General features: G+C 42.7%; 2 protein-coding genes across 2 annotated transcripts; one reads left to right on the plus strand and one right to left on the minus strand.

Moving 5' to 3' along the window:
* Nucleotides 1-4,521: 4,521 nt before the first annotated feature.
* LOC122054738 (probable serine/threonine-protein kinase PBL18) lies at nucleotides 4,522-6,385 on the minus strand. The gene is made up of 2 exons (XM_042616176.1): nucleotides 6,215-6,385; nucleotides 4,522-6,015 (listed from the first exon to the last, which is right to left on the minus strand). Exons 1-2 carry the CDS (start codon nucleotides 6,383-6,385, stop codon nucleotides 4,522-4,524), a joined length of 1,665 nt encoding a protein of 554 aa, XP_042472110.1.
* On the plus strand, nucleotides 5,939-9,037 carry LOC122056114 (serine/threonine-protein kinase PCRK1-like). The gene is made up of 5 exons (XM_042617899.1): nucleotides 5,939-6,499; nucleotides 6,984-7,441; nucleotides 7,712-7,972; nucleotides 8,079-8,201; nucleotides 8,300-9,037. The coding sequence occupies exons 2-5, from the start codon at nucleotides 7,058-7,060 to the stop codon at nucleotides 8,810-8,812; spliced, it is 1,281 nt and encodes a 426-aa protein (XP_042473833.1). The 5' UTR covers nucleotides 5,939-6,499; nucleotides 6,984-7,057; the 3' UTR covers nucleotides 8,813-9,037.
* The last annotated feature ends 14,480 nt before the right edge of the window (nucleotides 9,038-23,517 follow it).

A 23,517-nucleotide genomic window follows, 5' to 3' on the forward strand; every position in this document is an offset into this window, starting at 1 on the left:
ACAACGGAAGATTCGACCTCATAGCGTGCAACTCCCGTTCTCAACCCATGAACAATATGAGTCCGAAGCTTCCTTCATAACTCTCGGAACTTCTTCGTAGTGGCTCCGTTCCATGCCTCATTTCATAGGGAACCTCGGACCTCATTGCCCGTGAACCCGTATAACGGGGTCGTCATTGACAATAGCTCGCCTCGATCAATTTGAAGTTGATCGAACGCCTTCTTGAAAATGATGTTGACCGAGCTGCATGTATCAATAAATATACGGCGGATAGTGTAATTAGCTATTACCGCTCGGATGATGAGGGTGTCATCATGGGGGACTTCGACTCCCTCGAGGTCCCGGGGCCCGAAGCTAATCTCAAGGCCGCTCGCCTGCTCCTGGCTGCAGCCGACAGCGTGGATCCTGAGCTGCCGAGTGTGTGACTTTCTGGCCCGGTTCAAATCTCGTCCGGTGGGGCCACCGGCGATGATGTTGATTTCGCCTCGAGCTGCGTTGCTTCTATTCTCTTCCTTCCGAGCGGAAGGTCTTGCTGGATCTTGCAAAGCTCGGTGATTAACCCTTGGTTGCTGTTGCCGATCGGGCGATTCCCTAGCCCCTCGCCGTCCGGTATCCTGGTGTCGATGTCTCCGATCGGGTGAAGGTGATCGACGGCGATAGCTTCGGGGCGTGGGGTGAGCGATCGACGGAAGGCTTCGACAATCTCGGGTGTTGTGGGTGACTGACTGGTGAAGCGAACAGAACATGGGAGTCCATACCTTTCCCTTCGGTTTGGGTCGATCGACCGCCACATGCTGGATGGCTTGCGATCTCGGTTCATGGTGCGGGCGTAATCCTTCGGCCCGAGGTCCCCTTGGCGGTTGATGGCTAATTGGTTGCCTCCGCTGAGCTGTCGTCGACGGTTCGGCCTGTGCTTCTTTTCTTCTCACCGCCTGGGCTTCTTCCATGTTGATGTATTCATTGTCTTTGTGTAGCATATGGTCGTAGCTGCGAGGCGGTTTTCTGACGAGAGAGCGGAAGAAATCGCCGTCCACAAGCCCTTGCGTGAACGCATTCATCATGGTCTCCGAGGTGACTGTCGGGATGTCCATGGCCACCTGGTTGAAGCGCTGGATGTAAGCTCGGAGCGTCTCCCTCGGGCCTTGTTTTATGGCAAACAAGCTGACGCTGATCTTCTGGTAGCGCCTGCTGCTTGCGAAATGATGAAGGAAAGCAGTGCGGAACTCTTTAAAACTTATGATCGATCCATCCGACAGTCTTCGGAACCACCGTTGTGCCGATCCAGAAAGGGTGGTGAGAAATACCCTGCACTTCACACCATCGGTATATTGATGTAAAGTGGCCGTGTTGTCGAACTTACCCAGATGGTCATCCGGGTCAGTGGTCCCGTTATATTCTCCGATCGTCGGGGGGTGTGTAGTGCCTTGGCAGTGGATCCAGAAGAATGGTCTCAGAAAATTGTCGATTGATCCGCTCAGGGGATGATTCAGCCCGAGGCGCCTTCCCTTTTATAGCATCTCGTACGGGCGCTTCGTCTGATGACCCTTGATTGGCCTGTGCCAGCTCGGACAGAGTTTGGAATAATGCCCGATGAAACGGATTAGGGGCGGGCGGCGCATTCCCCGGAGTGTCGGTCTGACCTTTATTCTGCGCCCATGTGGAGTATTGCTCCGGTTGGTCCTCCTCCGCCGCTCGGCCACCTGATGCCGAAGTTGCATGTTGTGCTAATCGCTCGGCTAGCGCCTTCTGCTGCTGTTGCTCCACGATTTTCGCCGCTCTTGCCTCAATAAGGGCGTTGAGCTCTTCCTGAGAGAGTGTCACGGTGTGTGGTCGTCCAGCTCCTTCCATATTCTCTGCTCGGATTCAGGTGAATTCCCACATACGGCGCCAATTTGATCTTGTCCGAACTATGAGTTGATGAAAGCTGGGGGCATGGCTCTCTTTGCTAGCTTCGCGTATACGCAGGGATAACGTGGACCTCCGGCGAACCTGTAACGAAGCCGGGCCGGAAAGGGGTTCCCGGCGATGACCCTCCGACACTCAAGTCAGGCGAGAAGAAAGATGAGGCGAAATAAGGAGAACTGTAGCTACAGTATATCTGATTGCATACCTCCGTCGAAGTCTGGGGTTCCTTATATAGGCCCTCGGGGAGGCGCGTGCACGCTTCTCGACGCGTGAGCGCTTCCCCAAACATACCTCAAAATGGATGTGTCAGAAAAGCACGTCTGATGTCATACCGCAACTGTTCGAGCATATCTTTGACATGACGGTGGAAACTTCAACCGTACGATCTTCTGTCTGGTTCAGCCACCGACCATGCTATCTGTTGGCGGCACATATCTCGAAAAGGATATCTCTGGTCGTCCCCTTTGTACTCTTCTGCACCTTCTGTCTTTTATCGGGCCGAGCGGGAGAGACGCTCGGCCATACTGGTCGGGCCGAGCGAGTGGACCGCTCGATCATATACTCGGTTGAATAGCGCCTATATTAGCCTACAACCCAGCTGAGCGACCGCTCGGCCCAATCAACTGTCGTATGTGAATCCTTGAGCGTTGGAAACTCGAACCTTAGCCTTAGCCGAGTTATCTCCTTGCCGACTTGACCTTCTACCGGGCCGCTAGGAAAGGTGGCCTCCCGCTCGGCTCACCTTTTACGTCGATCGTCTCGACCTTGACCTCCACGTGTCCTTAACCTCTGTCCGTATAGAACCCCTCCACGTGTCCTTCCTACAGACGGCGCCAATTTGATCCTGTCCGAACTATGAGTTGATGAAAGCTGGGGACGTGGTGCTCTCTGCTGGCTCCGCGTATACGCAGGGATGACGTGGACCTCCGGCGAACCTGCAATGAAACCGGGCCGGGAAGGGGTTCCCGGCGACAACCCTCCGACGCTCAAGTCAGGCGAGAAGAAAGATGAGGCGAAATAAGGAGAACTGTAGCTACATTATATTTGATTGCATACCTCCGTCGAAGTCTGAGGATCCTTATATAGACCCCCAGGGAGGCACGTGCACGCTCCTCGACGCGTGAGCGCTTCCCCAAACATATCTCAAAATGGATGTGTCAGAAAAGCATGCCTGACGCTATACCGCAACTGTCCGAGCATATATCTGATATGACAGTGGAAACTTCCACCGTACGATCTTCTGTCTGGTTCAGCCACCGACTATGCTATCTGTCGGCGGCACATATCTCGAAAAGGATATCTCTGGTTGTCCCCTTTGTACTCTTCTGCACCTTCTGTCTTTTATTGGGCCGAGCGGGAGAGATGCTCGGCCATACTGGTCGGGCCGAGCGAGTGGGCCGCTCGGTCATATACTCGGTTGAATAGCGCCTATGTTAGCCTACGACCTAACTGAGTGGCCGCTCGACCCAATCAACTGTCGTATGTGAATCCTTGAGCGTCGGAAACTCGAACCTTAGCCTTAGCCGAGTTATCTCCTTGCCGACCTGACCTTCTACCGCGGCCGCTCGGAAAGGTGGCCTCCCGCTCGGCTCACCTTTTACGTTGATCGTCTCGACCTTGACCTCCATGTGTCCTTAACCTCTGTCCATATGGAACCCCTCCTTTGATACCGGATCATGAGTGAAAAGTGTTATTGTCCATAGGAAGATGATTCATACTGATGTTGTGATAAATCAATAGATATGGACAAAAAGATGATTCGTTCGTCGCTCAGTTTCAACGTCCTTACTAATTCATCCTTAGATCAACATAAAAAAGATAAACAACTAATGACTATTAACCATTAATATAAATGATCGAGACATGAGAAAAAATATACTTAGACGCGCCGAATTTCAATTTCAAAAAACCTCATATGATACATATTCATATCCCATATCACAACTATTGTAATAGATAAATCGATAAATGATTTATATGGTAGCGTTGATAAGTCCAAAGTCAATTTTCAAAGAGTACGAAATTGCCTCTAAAAGTGTTATTTGTTTATATGATTTTTTAAGTGAAATTAAACTGAGGCACAAAATGTTCTTAAAAAAATACTCCTTTGGAAACTAAAGGAAAAGAAGAAAAACAATTATAATTAGTATTATTTAAGATTTTAGAATCATGTGAGAGCAGTTATAACTAGGGTTGGCAATTTGACTCGAACCCGTCGACATCCGATCTGAATAGAGGAGGATATAGAGGGACTATCAATACTCGATACCCGACCCGAATACCCGATTAAATAATATAATATATCTGATCCTTTAATGAGTATGAATATACCCATTGGATATCCTATACCCGATGGGTATGAGTACGGAGGATATAAAATTCGACCCGAACCCAACCCATTGTCATCCCTAGTTATAACTGGTGCCATTTTGCCTAACTTATTTTTTTTTACTGGTCAAAATAATTTTAAGGGAAGAATAAATAATTTCATCAAAATTGTTTTTTTTCTTTTTGATGACGTAGGAAATAAAATATACTAACACAATAATAAATTGGCTGACGCCTTGACGGTGAGCCGCCCCCGTTTCCGTCACCCGCGACAGCGAACGCCTGCGCTTACCGCGGAGTCATCGACACCGAGAAGTCGGTCGGAACCCTAACCCTCTCGGCCCACACCTTCGATTCAAGGAACGCCTTCGATACCTTCCCGGCCACCCACGTCATCTCCGGCCGCGCCGCCGGTTCCGTCTCCACGCACCGTAGCGCCACCCGGATCAGCTTCTGCGCCGCATCCACCGGGAACGAGTCCCGCAACCGCCGGTCCATCCACCTCCGTATCCGCCCCCACCGATCCTCTTCATCGTCGTCGTCGTCTGCCCCCATCGCCTTCCGCGCCGTGTCGATCAGGGAGACTACGTCGAACTCCTTCCGTTCCTTGTCGTACCTGTACTTGAACGGCTCCTCGCCGGAAAGCAGCTCCAGGAGTACAATTCCAAAGGAGAACACGTCGGACCGACGGGAGACGGGTGCGCCGGAGATCACCTCAGGCGCCATGTACCCCCGTGTTCCTTCAATGTGCTTCTGCCGCTCACCCTGCCCTTTTCTCCTCGGCGAGGGAATTGGGGTAATTTCGCCTACTTGTTCCTCGAGGGGATCGGAAATCTCCCCTGCGAGATCCGCAGCGCCGAAATGGCAGATCTTGGCGCGGAAATCGGGTTCGGTGACGATGATGTCGGAGCTAGTGACCCGATTATGGACTCCGGAGGCCGCCGAGGAGTGATGGTGGATGTACTCGAGGCCTTGAGCGACGTCGACCGCAACCAGAACTCGGGAGATCCAGGAGGCGAGCGGAGTGAAGCCAGGGTTCCGCGCGTTGCGAAGGCAATCGGCGAGTCTAGCGCCGTGAACGTACTCGTAGACGAGGTAGACGTATTCGTCCGCGGAGGATGCGCCGAGAAGGCGAGCGAGGCTGCTGTGGTGGGATCTACCCAGGGCGGCAAGACGGGCGGCGAGGTCCTCTCGCTGGCGGCGGAGGGATTTCTGGATGACGACGACGTCCCGGCCGCGGAGGTTACAGCGCCAGGCGGAGGAGGCGGCACCAGGGAGGCGCTTGAAGAGGAAGTTGTTGGTGGCGGCGCAGACCTCCGAGAAGGGGTAGAGGCCAGGAACCTCCGGCAGGGACGAGCGGACGGAGGCGAGGCTGAGGGCGGAGGAAGAGGAGGATGTGAAAGCGTGAGAAGAGGATGAAGTAGCGGAATTAAGGGGTCGGCGGAGAGGTCGGCCGCCTGGATCGGTGGAAGTTCCGTTCAAGGAAGCGGAGGCGTAGGCGGAGGGAGGCGCAGTGGAGGCGGCGGCGCTGGCTCCCGATCTACTCCTGGATCCAGGTTCCAATGCCTCGGTGGCGGCCCGAGACCTGCACATTGAGCGGAAACATAGGATCGGGGCGGCGGTGGAAGTTAACGGCGGTGGTAGAAGGGCTGCAGAGGAGATAAGGCCGGTGACGCCAGCGCCGAAGAGGAGGCCGATGCGGTAAAATAATGGGCCGATTCGGTTCGCGTACCGTGTATAAATAGGTAAAGGCCCAATTCGATTGGATGGAGACGGGAACATCTAGATGGATTCTACAAGTTAGCGAGAATAGTCACTAATTATATTACGATTTTATTTTTTGAATATATATATATATAATACAATAAAATAGAATATTAGCTGTATAGATTTCAAACCACCAATGTTGACCCAGGGAGCACTGGCCAATTAAGTGCGCTCACATACGGTTACCTGGCATCTACATTGATTACTTGCTCACCTCAATCGTTTTCGCTATCGCATTTGTCTTCGGTTCACGCCCTTCCCGTTCCAACCTCGTCTGGATCCTTCGGTGGTTGAGTAGGAAGGAGGAATAGTAGTAGAAGAAGAGGTCTCCTAGCTGCCTCGTTGTGTTGACTTCGTCATCGCCGCTGGTCGCTGGTCGCGCCATGGGGGCTCGGGGTCGTATCCCTTGAGGAGATCTGTCCTCAACGGGATCCCCAATTGCCTTGGGGTTTGCGTGCTCCATCCGTCGGCGTTCTTGATTCAGTATCCTCAGAAACCGGTGAGTTTAAATTTGTATATATGCCCTTCAACTTGTTTGTTGGAAAAGGTTGGATTTTGTGGAGTGTTGACGAAGTAGAGGCTCAAGTATGTCTGTTTGTAATTCCAGTTTTGACACTGAAATCCGTGGCTTGATTGATCTGATAAAATATTCTAATTTGCTTATGGGTTAATCCTTTGTTTATTTGAATGTAATTTCAGGTTATAGATACGGAGGTGATGTCATACCTATTCTTTATTTTTCTTTGATTAAAACCTAATCTTGATTCAAGTTGAATTACAATTCAATATCTATATCAGTATTTAAGGGCTAAGAGTTTTTCTTATTTTCGTGTGAAATAGGATATAAAAGAGTCATGTTCTGTAGATAGGATATGTCAATTGCGAACACTAATTCTTCTCTGATCACGGAATATATCTTGTATTTCTGTCATAGTTTGATTTCTTCCTCTGAGTCTGAAGTGTTTACTCTTTGTTGATTGCAGTTATTGCATCAAGGATTCAAAATTCTTATTTGGACTGTGAAAATATCAACCATCTAGTTTCTTTTCTGTGAGACATGAATTGCTTCTCGATCCGAAATGAAGCCACTAAGGGGGTGGACTCCCAGGCTAGGATGTCTGGGTCAATTCGGTCTAATAGCACCACATCTACTGAGCATGACATGAGGAGGTCAGGATCTGAGTTCAACTCTGGGGATGTTACTGATATCAGCTCTGGCTCAATGGGAAGGTCACATTATCCCAGTTTCTCCCAGAAACCGAACAATCTCAGAGTGTTCACGTTTTCAGAACTGAGGAATGCCACAAGAAACTTTAGCAGGTCGCTAATGGTTGGGGAAGGTGGTTTCGGATGTGTTTATAAGGGGGCAATCAAGAGCCTTGAAGACCAAAATTCTAATATTGAAATTGCAGTTAAGCAACTAAATCGCAAGGGAGTGCAGGCAAGTCTTTTTCCTTTCTTTACATATCTTGCTAGAATTATGACCGTGTTCTTCTACATTTCCAAATTCATCTAACATTGAATAAACAGTGTTTGGCTCCTCAAGTAGCTAAATGGTCTGAAACAATCTTCTCATAGCGCTTATATGAGGGATACAAAGCTAAAGACAGTTATAGGACATTTCCATTGCTTTCGCTATAGCTAGGATTCTATATCTATGTTAGATAGTTGTTTTCAGTGACGTTATGAATTCATTATCTACTACTTGTAGGGACACAAAGAATGGTTGACAGAAGTTAATGTTCTCGGGGTGCTTGAACATCCGAATCTGGTCAAACTTGTGGGCTATTGTGCTGAGGATGATGAAAGGGGAATACAACGTCTTCTTGTGTATGAATACATGCCAAATAGAAGTGTGGATGATCATTTATCGAATCGATCTAGGACAACACTTTCTTGGCCCATGCGATTAAGAGTGGCTCTTGATGCTGCTCGCGGCTTGGCCTACTTGCATGAAGAAATGGAGTTTCAGGTATCAGACTTCTTAGTTAACTCAGTATATATAATTTGGTCAATTTTTAGGTGATTGGTTTTGTCAACAAGATAGTAATTGCTTTCTTTTCTCTTTCAATGGACAGATTATTTTTCGCGATTTCAAAACTTCCAACATTCTCTTGGATAAGGACTGGAAAGCAAAATTGTCTGACTTTGGAATGGCTAGACAGGGACCAACAGAGGGAATAACTCATGTTTCGACTGCAGTAAGTCATGCTGCTCTTCGCCCTGTTTATTTCATCAGCCATTTGGATTCAAATTCTTTAATGCAATGGTGAACACTATCCACTGAAACATTTGACAGGTGGTAGGAACTTTGGGCTATGCAGCTCCGGAGTACCTGCAAACTGGCCGCCTGACTTCGAAGAGCGACGTATGGAGCTACGGAGTCGTCCTCTATGAACTCGTCACCGGCAGGCGACCGATCGACAGAAACCGTCCCAGAGGCGAACAAAAGCTCTTGGAGTGGGTCAAGCCATACATAACCGATGCCAAGAAGTTGCGCATAATCATGGACACAAAGCTACAAGACGACTACTCTCTCAAGTCCGCGACGAGGCTCGTTTACGTGGCGAACCGCTGCCTCGTGCGGCTGCCCAAGTCGAGGCCCAAGATGAGCGAGGTGGTGGAGATGCTGCGGCAAATTGTGGGGGACGCAGAGGTCACGGCTCCGCAAGCACCTTTAAGGAGTTCAGAAGAGAAGACCACGCTGGAGAAAAAGAAGGGCATCAAGAGGGCTATGGGGGATCGGAAAATGTGCGAAAGCCTGGGTTTGGGGTGCCACGGATGGATGCTCAAGCTTGTGAAGACCCATTGACGACGATGAGATCGACAGTCATGATTTTTCGACACGGTGACGCTTCTCAGTTCAGAGTAATAAGTGTCGGTAGCTGCATCAGAATGTATGCTTTTTCTCGAAGCTTGTTACATGTCAAATATATGTCACCCTTACAAATGTAGAGATACTGGATCTTTATTTTGTACGTCGAATCATTCTCCAACTGACCTAAATGTGCTTAATTAATTTTACATTACGTAGGAAGCGTTGGGGTTCTCGTAAACATCTTAATTAATTAAATTAATGATCTTGTTCATCTCCGTTTTAAGCATTAATCCTCATGAGTCCAAGGGGGAGCAAACAGGAGTGGAGGGAAGGTTTAAATAAAGGTCGGATGAAGAACGTCCAGCGAGACAGGCAGGGGCGTAGTCAAGATTTAAAATTACCTGAGATTGATCATCGGCGTTGGTGTTCTGACGATGATGGTTGCGGTCGAATCGTGGTGATAGGGCAAAGTAGACGTAGCTTGTGGCAGGGAGAGTAGCGATGACAAAACTATCAACGGGTATAGCAATGAATGTGATGTTGTGATAATCAGGGAGGAAGGTAGTGACGATAGGGGCACGGCTATGACTGCGGTAATGTCCCACAGATATAGGGCACTAATAAGGAGAAGGTTTGCCGTAGTTGTACTAGTCAAGTTGTGGCTAGACGCATGTGACGAGGAACAAAGAAGACGATGACACTGACTGCTCGTGCGACAGATAGAACGGTACACGTAGGGAGGTGAAACAACAAATAAGGAAAATTTTAAATTTAATTAAAATTTTTAATAATCTAATAGAAGAAAATAAGGATTGAAATAAAATTACTATAGACCATATGAATTAAAATAAAAAAATAAGGATCGGGTTGAAATAAAATTTTACTTATAAGTCTTAAAAAAAATAGATGAGGAGGTTGGGTGGCTCTGCCCCTAGACAGGTGAAGTTAGTTTTCATACTGCTCAGCTGGGGCTCAGTGATTTAAGCCTTAGGGGAGGCCGTGCAAGTGCTCCATCGGTAGGAATCGTGCGATGGAGATCAAATCAATAGTCGGTGGCAACGAGTCAATGGCGTGGCATTTTTATTTTTATTGTTTTTTACATCGGATATCCCATTTAAGTAGATTAATCTTGGAATAATGATATTAATTATTTATTAAAGAAAAATTTTATTTGTTAAGTTATTGAAATTCCATCCATAAATATTTAAGAAATTGAAAAGACATTCTACGGATGTATCATTCAGACAATTGAAGTGTCATTGCCATATTGAAATTTGAAAACAGTTGATTTGACTTAAGTTGGCTAACAATTGGTCTGTAAAATTATGGAATTACCCCCTTCAGATTGGAGTTAGATGTAGTTAAATATCTTTTGTATCAAATGAATGGGACTAGTAGATTTAAGTTTGGAAAACTTATTGTGCAAGGAAATATGTTTCACTTCATTATTATTATTATTATTATTATTTATTTATTTATTAATTTTATATTCTTAACTGTTAATTTTAAAGATGATAGATTTAATTTTTTAAATTATTTTTTATTCATCCCAGATGATTCAGTATCACTGACCACCATTTAAATACAAACAAATAAATTATGAGGTCATTTTTACTTTGTATGAGAAAGATTGATACCTAATAGAATATTTTATATCAACAGAAAATTAATCCTCAAATCTATTGAAATAATCATAAATGACTTGTATAGTTACCAATTGTGCTAACTAGTAAACTAGATGTGTGATAGGTGCTCGTAATTTATAAACTTTGATGTCAATTTTAAATTATTTTCATTGTCGAAGTTTTGAAAAGTTTTGAATCCAGACTATATATATATATATATATATATATATATATATATATAGTGGCGTAGCTATATTAGACTCAGGAGGTGCGGTCGTATTTCTTGAAATTCAAGGAAAATATTAATACGGTGGGGAAAAAAAAATTATAGTCATAAAATTTGAAACTTTCTCGTCATTTTAGCAAAAAATTCCAATTAAAACTCTTTCAACCTAACCCATTTGCCTCTTTTGCCAAATCAATTTTTTTTATCCGTTTTCTTCTTCCTTCTCTAATCCTACTTTTATTTTCCTCTTTTCATTTTTTTCTTCCTATAATTTCTTTCATATTCTTTTTTTCTAACTCTAATTTTATCCACAAATTCTTTCACGACATGTCACTGCCGTTATAGCCCAAGTCGCTATCGTCGAACACCGATTGCTACCATCGCCACTGTCATTTGTTGCATGGTCGTTGTCTTCACTTGGCTAACGTTGTCTCTTCACCGATGCTCCATAAAAAAATACCTTTTAATTGAGGTGAAATTTACTTAATTGATTTCTTTCACTTAGCTGACACCGTTATTTGCTACCAACATCACCGTCATCGTTCGCCAACTCCGTCGCTTTGCCCCTCCTGAGTGAAAATCCTAGCTACGCCACTATATATATATATATATATATATATATGATGTGGTGATAAGGAGAAGTCCACGTGGCACGGATCAATTGTCGCGGTGTAGGTTAAGGTCAAGGCGGTCAACGTTAGGGCTGTAAGGCTCATCCGCAGAACCCGAGTGAAGGGTGACTAATCGGGCGTTCGGATGAACACTAGCCACTCGGATATATAGACCGATCAGATGTACATCAGTCGACTGTGCCCGGGCGGCTCGGAGACGGCCGACTGGGACATCCGCCTTGCTCGACATATGGCCTTAGGGGTAGAGAGAATCAAATAAAACACTTTATCGTTAAATGAAGCCAAGATAAAGGAAAACACGTCTGTTGGTGTAATCGACCTAGGTTTTGATGTGTGTGTCAAAGGGTTTAAGTTAGGTTTTCATATATATTTGATATGTGTTTGAGTCTTGCAGGATTTGGTGAAACATATGAGAACTTGGTGCGGCCAGGTATGGAAAGCTCATCCAAGAGCTCGGATCCTTGAGTCGGTGAAGGATGGTGTGGAAAACATCCAAGGGACCGTCAGACGAGGAGCAATGGAGTGGAGCCGAGGGAAGTGGATTTCAAGGGAACGTGAAGGATGGCATGGAGAGGAGCCGCGGGCTTGGGTGCATCTGAGGGACGAAGGCCGAGGAAGAGGACTTCAAAGGCGACTCCGAGGATGAGTGTGTGAGAATGTACTGGGACCAGTTGACTGGTCATTGGACCAGTTGACTGATCCTATTTCACAGAATGCATAGAATGATTCTGTGCTTGTCGACTACGAGGACCAATCGACTGGTCATGGGACCAGTCGACTAGTACATAGCCGTTGGCAGAAATTGGGTTTTTACATAGAGTCGTTGGTTGGGTCTAACGGCATACCAGTCGACTGGTGCTTGGACCAGTCGACTAGTGTCGGGGTTGAGTTGATTTGATGATCAACTCTCTCCACTTATTTAAGGGGAGCTTCGGGGCATGAAGAAGGTTACTCATGCACATTGAATAACTTTAGTCTCTGTCCAAAGCTTCCAAAGTTCACTCTTCCTCCTAAACCTAAACTTCATCTTGTAAAGAGGGAGAGATTCTTTGTGAAAGGTTTGCTCCACCGCGAGAAGGAGAAGCTCTAGCCGGATATTGCCGGGGACTGATCCACCGAAGGATCAAGGGCTCGTCCACCTCAAGGACACGTCGTGGAGTAGGAGCAAACAATCTCTGAACCACGTTACATCGAGCTTGTTAGCGTTTGTATTTTTCCTTGATTGCTTTCATTGTTTTGTTTAGTGTATTCCACTGCGTACTAACCTTTTTGTAGAGAAGAAATCGATTTGGGGGTGGCCTAGCTATCCAACCCCCCTTCAAGCCGAGCCACCGATCCTCCTACAACGTCATCATTAAATACAAAGAAAGGTATAAAAGGGAAGCTTCATACTTCAAGATGATGGAAGATTCCTTTCCTACTAAAATTCTCTTCCTATTTGCTATTTCTGACTTGGGTGTCGAAGGGCCAACTCCAAAGACCTCTTCCCTGGTTTGGTTTTGTCTTGCAGAGTAGCGAGGAGCGAGGTCTTCTTCCAGTCAGTGGCCACGTCATCCCAGCTTTCTAGCTTCTCGATCTCGGACATGATCATTTTGGCGCCGTTTGTGGGAATGTCACATGTTTCCGAACAAGAAGATGAAAGACACTAGACGATTCACAACGATGACGCTGACGCAAGAAGAACTCGATATGTTGATACAAACCCGAGCGGTGAAGATAATGTAACAGCAACAAGCGTTGTCCGAGCAACACGTGCATGAGCCCGTCGCCTCACTGGCTGGTCGCCAGGTTGAGCAAAAAGACCGAGCGGAGCAAGTCCGAGCGGCACTTGCTTATAGGTTGATGTTTATGAACTTACCTGGTTGCTTGATTTGCTTGAGGTTTTAATTTTTTTAAAAATTATTTATTATTGTTGATATTACCTTAAATTATTTTATTGTTTATTTAATTAATAAATAATAGATTAAAATTAGACAACCCTATCCAGATGAACTATTACAATAACAATAAGTGTATTTGTTTCTTGTTTTTTAAAACTATGCGTGCTAACTTGTTTTACTAAACTTAGATGAAAAATTAGAATGTTATATGAGACTTCTCAACTACATGCGGCCGGCAATTTCTTCATTAATTACAAACTGAAAAAATAATTTACTATTTAGTGAATATTTTAACTAGATTATTAAAATGAATTTATAAAAATATTTATATTTTTTATTTAGTTTATCATGAAAATTTTCACACTATTGGATATAACATAATTTTTTATTTGGCATGAGTAAAAACAGTTAAATAAAAATCTTACACTACGTGCCTCTTGGTATTTGTTTTAAAGATAAATAAATTTATGAATTTGTGATTTAATGAAATAATATACGTTAGAACTAAAATTTATTTTAGAAAGAATAAAAGAACAAAGCTATTTAAAAATGAACAATTTCCCTTTTTATTATTTATTTATTGAATTATCTTAAAACATGATATTATTCCATCAAATATTTTGACGAGTAAAATATAAAATTTAATTAATTTTCCAATCTTCAAGGATTTGTTAAATTAAATGGATAATAGACTTCTTTGTGTGAAGTTACATAAAACTATATGTAAATCAATTTCTTCTTTTTTTTTTTTTTTTTTTTTTTTTTTCATTTTTTATAATTCAGATATACGTGACTACTCCTTATGGGGGGCGGATCTTCTGGTCCGCAAAGACTGGACCAATTCATGATCCACCCTTTGCATTGGTGGGGGCAATGGGCCCCATCCTATTAATAGGTGTGGGTCATTGTCTCCCACAAATCCTCTTGTCCCAGTCCATAAATGGACCAGGATAAGAGGACCATAGGTTCCGTCCCCTCCTTATGTTATGTAAATACGTTTGAGGAAAGACCAACCTTACTTTAATAAATGAAAGATCTTCGATCAATTACTTTTATTGTATTAAAAGAAATAGGAAAAGGAAAAAAAATGGAGCTTCCAAGCTTCCAATTTTAAAGATAACCTTTTACTTTAGTAAAAAGAAAAAGAATTTAAATGCGAAAACTAAATCTGTCCAGGATTTTGATTTGTCACAAGCTTTCAATATCCTAAAGAAAATTAGGATGTGTTTGATACGCGTATTTTTTATTTTTATTTTTTAGAAAATATGTGTTTTTTAAAAAATAAAAAATGATTTTTTGTCATTATCTGTTTTTCTAGAAAACGCTAGTTATTTTTTTAGAAAACAAGTACGAAAAACACAAATCAAATATCATTTTTCAGAAAATACGTATTTTTCAGAAAATGAAAATGAAAAACGCACGTACCAAATACACCCTTAATTTTTTTCCATTGACAATTAAGTTTACAAATTTCATGTGGATTGCGTGAGATGTATATTAAGGATATTTATATGTTACCGGGTAAAGCATGATGTTCATACTACTCGATGAGCAAAATGAGTACTTTGCTTTGCTTGTGGCGATGGCAAATGAAAGATACTGATGTTACAAAAGTTTGTTTCACGGTGGTGGTAAACATATCAAAACTAGTTTGGTTCACTACCGTCCTCTCCACCACCGAGCATAAACTCATTCACTAGCAAATTAAAGAAAATAAGACGTAGAAGAAATTTTGTCTGTGCTGGTGGAATTGAAGCATCTATTGTCATAGACGGCGAAGTAGGGGTTGGGAAGATGACCTTGGCACGTATGATCTACCACCACACTTAGATTTGTCAACAATTTCATCGTCGCAACAATGACAATCCCATGGATCAAGCAAGACAAATCAGAGAAAGATGAGCTGATGCCATTTGCAAAGCAACATTTCCCAAATTTCATTCATCAACCTTTTTTGGCAAAGATTGTTGGATCGTTAAACCATGATGTTCAAGTACCTTACTTGCTGTACCCGAAGAATTTTATATACCCAAGCATTGGGGACTTGCCGACATACGAATACACCAATACCATCAACTTCTGGCGCCTCAGACTGAGGGTGTTGGTGTCATGTCACACCTGTTGAACGTTGAATACTTCATGCCATCTGAAACGAGCGGCGATACTTTTTTGATTCATCAGAGCAGTGTTTTTGGTGACGGTGACAGATTTCCTATGTTGTCATCGCTCGCTTTCTCGGAAATGCTTGCGTTAGAGAAATGGTCCATGAAGAAGAAAAAATGCTAAATTGTTTCTAAGGCTTTATCAATTGGCACTAATTCAGTGCCCAAAACTCAAGGAAATACATCTGCTATGTGATTCTAATTTTACAATGACAGTGTGGCTGAACAATGAGACAATATGGTCTGCTAAATTTTGCAGTTGGGACAATCTTCAATATAGTGAACAAATAGAGATAGTTGGGTGCCAAGAGCTAAGGTATCTATCACAAAGTATACGAAGTTTGGAGCGTCTAACTAAAATGACAATTAACAGCTGCAACAATTTGACGATTTTGGTAGCATTGGATTCACTTGAAGTCTTGCACATATATGCTTTGCCCAATGCTAGCATTCGGCCTAGAAGCATTTACAAAACTTTCTCAGTTGAAAATTAAAGGCTGCCCAAAGATGCAAATGTGAGAATGATCTTCATCTCCTAGTAGATTCGTCTACTCATGTGCTTTAATCAAACTAGTTATTCATTCTCTTCTCCCTTATTTGCTCTCCCTATTAGGTGTTACTTATCATCAGTATTTAGATAAACAAAAATTAGCTGACTTGTATGATTAGTAATATACTGTGTTACGTTTGACAAGAAAACTTAACAGTTACATGGAAGATTGATCCCACATACCATTTATTAAGCCATTGGATATATTGAAATAAAAAATAAGAGAAATTATGAAATTTATTTGTGCTTTTATTGTACTTGAAAGTTTGTCTATCAAAGTGTAGCTACGAAATGACAAAAATAAAATAAAATCAAGATTCATATCCTCAATTAATGTTATCAAATTAAATTATATTGCGTGGCTAATAATTGCTTATCATTTCAGTTATCATGACGTCTGGAGGAAAAAAGAAAAAAAAAATATGACAATATCAAGAGTTCTCCTCCTTAAAATTAAGGATTTGCTATCGGGGTTGGAGAATAGAAGACACTAGTTGACGTTGATTTGCTTGTTGGGATTGTATCTTCACTAAACTGAATGATTCACTAGACATGTTGCACGAAACAATCAACTTCCAGTGCCGACAGAAAAAGAAGAACAAAGATCGTAATTGATGTTGATATGCTTGTTGATCGTATCTTCTATGCGTGTTTTAATTTGATTAATCATTTAGTCCATTTTTATTATATGGAATTAATGTGTGTTTGTTGTGAAACCCTCTCTTTGATCTGTATCATTAATCAGATATAAATTATGACTTGTGAAGTTTCTTACTCTCAAGATATTTTTAGATGAATTTATGTGATGATCCTGTCTAAAATTGGAGAGATAGCACGCTGACAACGATAGCTTGGTTGTTGACTGGAATGAGACTTTTTGCTTCCCGAAGAGAATTCCTTTCAATCTTGCGCACACTCAAACGAACACACAAAGCGTCAATGCCAAAAAATCAAGGAGAAGAGGGGGAGTCCTTGGCAAAGGCCCTCATATGCTCAGTCAGTCTCGATTTGAATGAGTGAGGAATAGTAAAGAACGTGCGCGCAAGAGTACGTTTTTGATGCGGAGAAAAGCGTACTTTGGCAACGAAGAGAAAACCCCCTTTATATATTACCTCTCATAATCTCTGTAATCATGAGGTGACATGGAATGTCGAAATGTCATAGGTTGTTAAGTAATGGAGAGTGTATTACCAAGGCCATATATAATAATGGTCTGAGGAATCTTCAATTTATCTATATGCATACCTCGTTTGACGTTTATAGCTTATGCCATTGTTGAGCTCGTTGAAGGAATATGTTGTCATATAAGTGGTTGACTATTAGGAGACATGATACTCCCTGAAGAAGGTTATAGAAGAATTTTCTCTGACATACGGTTATTATTATGACAAGTTGTTAAGATGTTATTCATTGAGTGTAGTTTGGCCAGACTATAAGGTCGGCCTCTTTTATGTGTTAGTTAGAGCCCTAGAGCCAATCATATGATGATTGTTGTATGGACTCATTGTATCATATTCCTATGTATATAAAGACATTTATTTTTTGTTATTATACTTACTTGTATTGGTGTCAAATAACTAAGTATAATAGCGTCCTTGAGTAGAAGGTTCTTATCTATATCAATCGATTGGTTGAATCGATAGTGAGATGATATAGAGAACACTACTCTTAATCATTCCTAGTCAAGTATTAACATTCAGGGACAATGTTAATGCGACGAGACTAGCATGTAGGTCAACACGATAACTTGATCTCACAAGTCATGGATATGGAGATATCAAGTTGACACATGGGTATGCATTGGAGAATGTATACTGAATGACCCGCCATGAGAAAGTATCATGGATCATTATATGAGTGTCATATACTTTTTCATGTGACTATTAGTATGACTGTTAGTCCTTGGACCTGAAGTCACCATGGTTCCCTACATAAGGAGTTACATACTTTGGCTTCGTCAAATGTCACCCGTAACTAGGTGGACTATAAAGGCGATTACTGGGTATGTAACAAATTATGCGAAGGGATGTGAGTGATGTAGATGGAATCTATCCCTCCTATATAACGGGAGTGATATTGTTATTCTTGATAAAGTGAGACCACTAAGTGCATGACCATGCCCAAATGAGTCAATATGAGATATTGAGCCCATTTGATTATAGTGAGTCTACTTGGAGTTCAAGATTTAAATTGATCAGAGGATGACACCGTTTATGCCTCAAATTGATCAATCTAGATGTCAAGGATAGAAGGACACTTGTCATATATTGTGAAGAGTCACAATTAGTAGTCACAAGGTGATGTTGGATCTCAACATTCTTGCAACTTGGGTAGTAATGATATGTTGCTAGATACCGCTCATTACTTATGCTTCTAAATGAGTTTAGGAGTATTGCCAACGTTACAAGAACCTATAGGGACACACACAAAGGGCAATTAGATGGAGATTAGGTTCATTTGATGTACCTAGAGGATTAGGTTCATGTGATGAACCAAATTGGATTAAGAGTAATCCAAATTAGATTAATTGAGTAAGACTCGATTGAGTTAGACTCAAGTGAGGCTAGACTTGAGTTAGACTCAAGTGAGGCTTAATGATGATATTCATTGAATTTTGAATTCAATGACAAATGGAATTCAATTTGAATTTTAGATTCAAATTTCGAATGAGTTTCAAAATGATCATTTAATAAAGAATATTAAATACTCATTAAGACTCATTAATGAGGCTCATTAATGGTGTTAATGAGCATTAAGTATATATTTAGTAATAAATATATTTTAGTAATAATAATAAACTAAAAAGTGACTCATTACGGCTCATTTTTTACTCTTATTTTCATAATCGATCATTATTATTATTTTGCTTCTTCTTCTCTCCCTCTCCTCCTCCTTGGCTGAAACCCTCAAAGAGTGCTAGCACACTCTAAGGTTTCCTCTCCACCTAATTATTCGTGTGGATACGTATAGAGATGTGTCCACTTGAACACACTTGAAATTCGACAACTTTTAAACGAGGGGGATTCGTGAAGGGCTTCGCTACAAGGGTAATCTCTTAACCATGTAGATCTAATATAGATCTAGGATAGAAAAACATGTACACGAATTTTTTTTGTTCTTTTAATCTTCGCACGGATCCGGTGGCATGGGATTTCGAGGTTTCCGCAACGCAAAAAGTGATTTTTGCGGCTCGAAAATCCCAACATTATGCTCGCCCTTGCATTGAGTTGTTGTATAGTATATCCCGGTCGCGCCATAAGACTGGTCACTTTTATATGCTTGTTCGAGCATTAAGCTACTTTGTTGTGTATTGAATGCCAGAAATTCGTTCGGAGAGTAATATGATGCATTAGACATGCTGGAAATCCACTCAATAAGTCATAGGATTCACTATGTGTGCCATAAGTACACTCGGGAGCTCATATGTGGTAAGCACCTTAAGTACGGCCGACCTTTTATCCAACTAGGCCTGTATGGAGAGATTTATGAGGATCGAGGAGTTGACCCTTAGCTTATTTTGCTTGCACCTATGGCCGATCTTATATAAGGTAAGTTGAACTTTCCAGCCAACCTATAAGGCCGACCGTTTTTAAATCTGGTTGGCTATTGAAAATGACCGGATATGTTATCTTTTTAGTCCAAGAGTAAAGCACTAGGCTCCTTAAGTTTGTTCGGCTTAAGGGTCGGTCAGCTTTCTCTCGTTCGGTCTATCACCTGGTCGGGCAGGTTGGGCTAGACCTGAGCACATTAGTGCCAGGTGGGCAATGAAGCCAGCAGAGCCGTAACTTCCATGAGGCCAAAGAGGCAACCGCTTAAGGTCCCAACCCAATGAAGGGCCCTTTTTTTTTTTAATTATACTAAAAAAATGAGAGACATGGACCCTAAATGGCCGTTAAAACTATTCTCACAGCTCAAAGGCACACACCGACGCATGGCTCTTCTTTGCACACAATTTCTTCTTTGGTGTTGCTCTTCTTTACACGCGATTTCTTCTTCAGCGTTTTTTCTACCAAGGCACGAATCCACGAAACAAGAGGTAATTATATTCTTCTTCTTCGGCCATCTTCTTTGTCTTGCAACACATGACACTAATTGTAACCTAATCGTGCAACAAGGATCATTTGTGCGACATAATCGCATCGATTCTCGTAGTGGCTATCTCACTCGACACGGGCTGGCGGTTGACCTTTGCTTGCGTGAACTAATTACGTAGCACAGGGCTGTCGCACGCTACTTCAGTCGCTTGTGCGAACTGCGACCTAATTGCACAGTGGTTACTGCTTGTCGCTTTGCTACTGTATGCGGCCACCACATTGGTCTCAGTATTACAGGACACACTAAATGGACTATCAATGTTATCGAATGAAAAAGAAATAGTTCGACAATTCAATTATACAGATTTGATAAATATTTTTATCTCTAAAACAGTTAGACGAGTAGTGCTTATATAATTATTTTAAATATTTATTAGCTTTTTATTGATGTGATATATTTATTTTTAGTTTATTTATATATTTAGTATATATATTGAACTTTATTATTATTTACCGTACCAAAAGAGTCACTTTTTAGTATACGTTTCAGGCCACGTCGAACACAGGTATAGCTCTGGAAGCCAGGTGGAGAATACTCTCTTCTCCTAACTTTGATTATCACGTAATCTTAACTTTAATCACTATATCATCCTGATTTTAATTGCCCCATCATGATTTTAACTGTCACGTTATCTCCTGAGTATGTCTATTACAATCCGTATTATCTGACTAATCCAACTATTACCATAATAATAAGTGCACCTTCTTTTTCTTTGTAAACTATGCATGTTAACCTATTTGTGCCGACTTAGACGACATATTAGAATATTATTTGAGACTTCTCAAATCTCAACTCTATATTTTATCTTTCTTTAGTTGTATGAATTTATTGTCTAAAGTTTTGTTAAACAAGTAACATAATTATTATTTTATTAACTAATATATATATATATATATATAGAGGTTAAAAATGAATGACCATATAAGTTTTATTTTGAATCAATGATTAAATTTAATAGAATCATCATATTTATCACTTGTTGAGCTTAAAAAAAAAAAAGAAAAACTCAATTAGCTTTTCAATAAATATATTTAAAAATTAAATAAAATAAATTAATGTATAATTTTCATTAATGCTCATAAATAATTTATAAATAAATTTATTCATTCATTTATCTATTTAAAATTTAATTATAACCTTATTTTTATCTAAATTTATTCACTGTGAACGAATTCTTCTTTCTCTTATATGGCAATAAAAGTAAAATTGTTACTAATACATATAATTGATGGAAAATTAAGTTGAGAAATCTCAACATAAATCTTATCTATTCTATTCAATTCTTAAAAAATTATAAATTGGATAGACAGAAATTACAGAAACATACCAGAATCCATAGTATGCAGTCGATTTTGGGCAAGATCTTCAATTTGCAGATCTTCCTTAGTATCCAGAGAATTTTGTCGATAAGGAAACAAAACAAAAGCATCTTTGCAAACTAGGACCATAATCCTTATTTATAGAAATATAAGTTTACCTATTTATAATTTGGCCCCTCAACAAATTAGAAATTGTACATGGTATCCACATTAATTTATTCATAACTGATCCGGCAGTAAAAATCTGGAATCCCATAAGGAGTCAACGCTGAGGGGAGGTCAAAGGATTTAGTGGTTCGCCGGAAAAGGGCAAGCCGACCGGACTCAGAAGAAAGGGAAATCTGATAGTAAAAGGCACCCTGGTAGGGACCAGAGTTCCGACGCTCAAATAAAACAGTGCGTAAGGACCGAGCGGAAGGAAGTGCCGCCCGGACGGCGCAAAGAATCAAGCTCGTCCGGACGACGTTCATCGCCCGCTCGGCGGGCCGGGCACCCCAGTCAGACGGTGGGTAAAAGACGGGGATATCTGCTGACAGCCGTCAAGTCGTATGGCTATGCCATACTTCTAGTCTGACAACGGGTGGTCCTGCCGTCACATCAAAGAACATGCTCGACTGTGGCAGCATGGTGTCAGGTAAGCTCTCTGACAAGTGCATACCGTGGTATGGGCTGCTGACACGTACGCACCTCGGTAGGCGTGCATCAGTTCCTTCTCCATCCTATATAAAGAGGCTATTACTTCGCCGAAGGTACGCGTTCAAAAAAATTTTGGTAGCCACTTTCTTCACCACTTACCTGACTTGAGCGTCGGAGGGTCGTCGCCGGGAACCCTTCCCGGCTAGACTTTTGTGCAGGATCGCTGGAGCTTCGTTCGATCAGCCGAAGGTTCACTCCAACGATTGGGAGCGTGCCGCGTGCCCAGTGTCCCTTGGTTCAGCGATTCGGACAGGATCAAATTGGCGCCGTCTGTGGGAACGCTCCTGCATCCGATCAGAAACAATGGACGAGACTGGACGACAACACACGGTGACGCTTTCTAGGGAAGAACTTGACGATCTGGTCGAGATAAGGGCCGCCAAAATTGTTGAACAAAAACAGAAAGCAGCGGCCGAACGGCCGGAGCAACAATCAACATCTGCGTCGGGTGGCCGAGCGGAAGCACCTCCAGCCACCGTCGCATTCCACCGGGCCTTATTTCGCACCCCTGAAGCCGGACCAGCTCGGAGAGATAGAGACTCTTCTTCAGACGAAATGCCAAGGCGAGATGACAGAAAAGGGAAAGCTCACCGGGCGGATTCATCTCCCGAGCGGACCAATCGCCAATTCTCGGAGGCTATTCTACGAGACCCTCTACCCAAGCACTACGTGCCTCCGACGATAGGCGAGTACAATGGAACAACGGACCCGGATGACCATCTGGGTAAGTTTGACAACACAGCCACGCTCCATCAAATGCCGCGTCTTTCTTACCACTCTCTCGGGATCCGCTCAACGGTGGTTCCGGAGGTTGCCGGACGGATCCATCACGAGCTTCAAGGAATTTCGAACGGCCTTCCTCCACCACTTCGCCAGAGTCGGCGGTATCAAAAGACAAGTGTCGTGTTCGCCATCAAGCAAGAGCCGAGAGAATCGCCGAGCTTACATTCAGCGATTCAACCAAGTGGCGATGGACATCCCAACGGCCACTTCGGAGACGATGATGAACGCCTTCACGCAAGGCCTTGATGGGGACTTCTTCCGGTCGCTCATCCGAAAGCCGCCCGAGATTATGATCACATGCTACATCGAGCCAACGAATATATAAATGTGGAAGAAGCGCAAGCCGCCGGAAAAAAAGCTCGAGCGGGCATCTACTCATGCCGAGCGGAAACAACACAGCTCAGCAGCCCCCTAGAGGACCGAGGGCCGATGCAATCCGATCCCCCATGCCATCTACAAGAGGTGGTTGCCGCTCGCCAAGCCAAAGAAGAGGTGGACCCTATGTTCGCACCTCCATCGACGGATACGCAACACGAGGGATTGCCAAGCCTTCCCTTTGTATCCAATCCTGCTCCCGTGAAAGCCGAACGACGATCTCCTCCCATCGGCTGGAGACATAGGACCCATGAAACGGACCGGACCCGCACCGAGAGACGACATCGCAGACACCCGAGCGGCACCGATCTCCAAGGCGGGAGAATCGCCGATCCAGAGAACGGTCACGATCGTCC

This window comes from Zingiber officinale, chromosome 3B, assembly GCF_018446385.1.
Source record: "Zingiber officinale cultivar Zhangliang chromosome 3B, Zo_v1.1, whole genome shotgun sequence".
NCBI lineage: Eukaryota > Viridiplantae > Streptophyta > Magnoliopsida > Zingiberales > Zingiberaceae > Zingiber > Zingiber officinale.

Coding starts and splice junctions, on each gene's coding strand:
- LOC122054738 (XM_042616176.1), bottom strand. CDS start 6,385: ATGGCGCGACCAGCGACCAGCGGCGATGACGAAGTCAACACAACGAGG. Junction 6,016..6,214: donor CGATAGCGAAAACGATTGAG/GTGAGCAAGTAA, acceptor GAATCCATCTAG/ATGTTCCCGTCTCCATCCAA.
- LOC122056114 (XM_042617899.1), top strand. CDS start 7,058: ATGAATTGCTTCTCGATCCGAAATGAAGCCACTAAGGGGGTGGACTCC. Junction 7,442..7,711: donor TAAATCGCAAGGGAGTGCAG/GCAAGTCTTTTT, acceptor TACTACTTGTAG/GGACACAAAGAATGGTTGAC. Junction 8,202..8,299: donor TAACTCATGTTTCGACTGCA/GTAAGTCATGCT, acceptor AACATTTGACAG/GTGGTAGGAACTTTGGGCTA.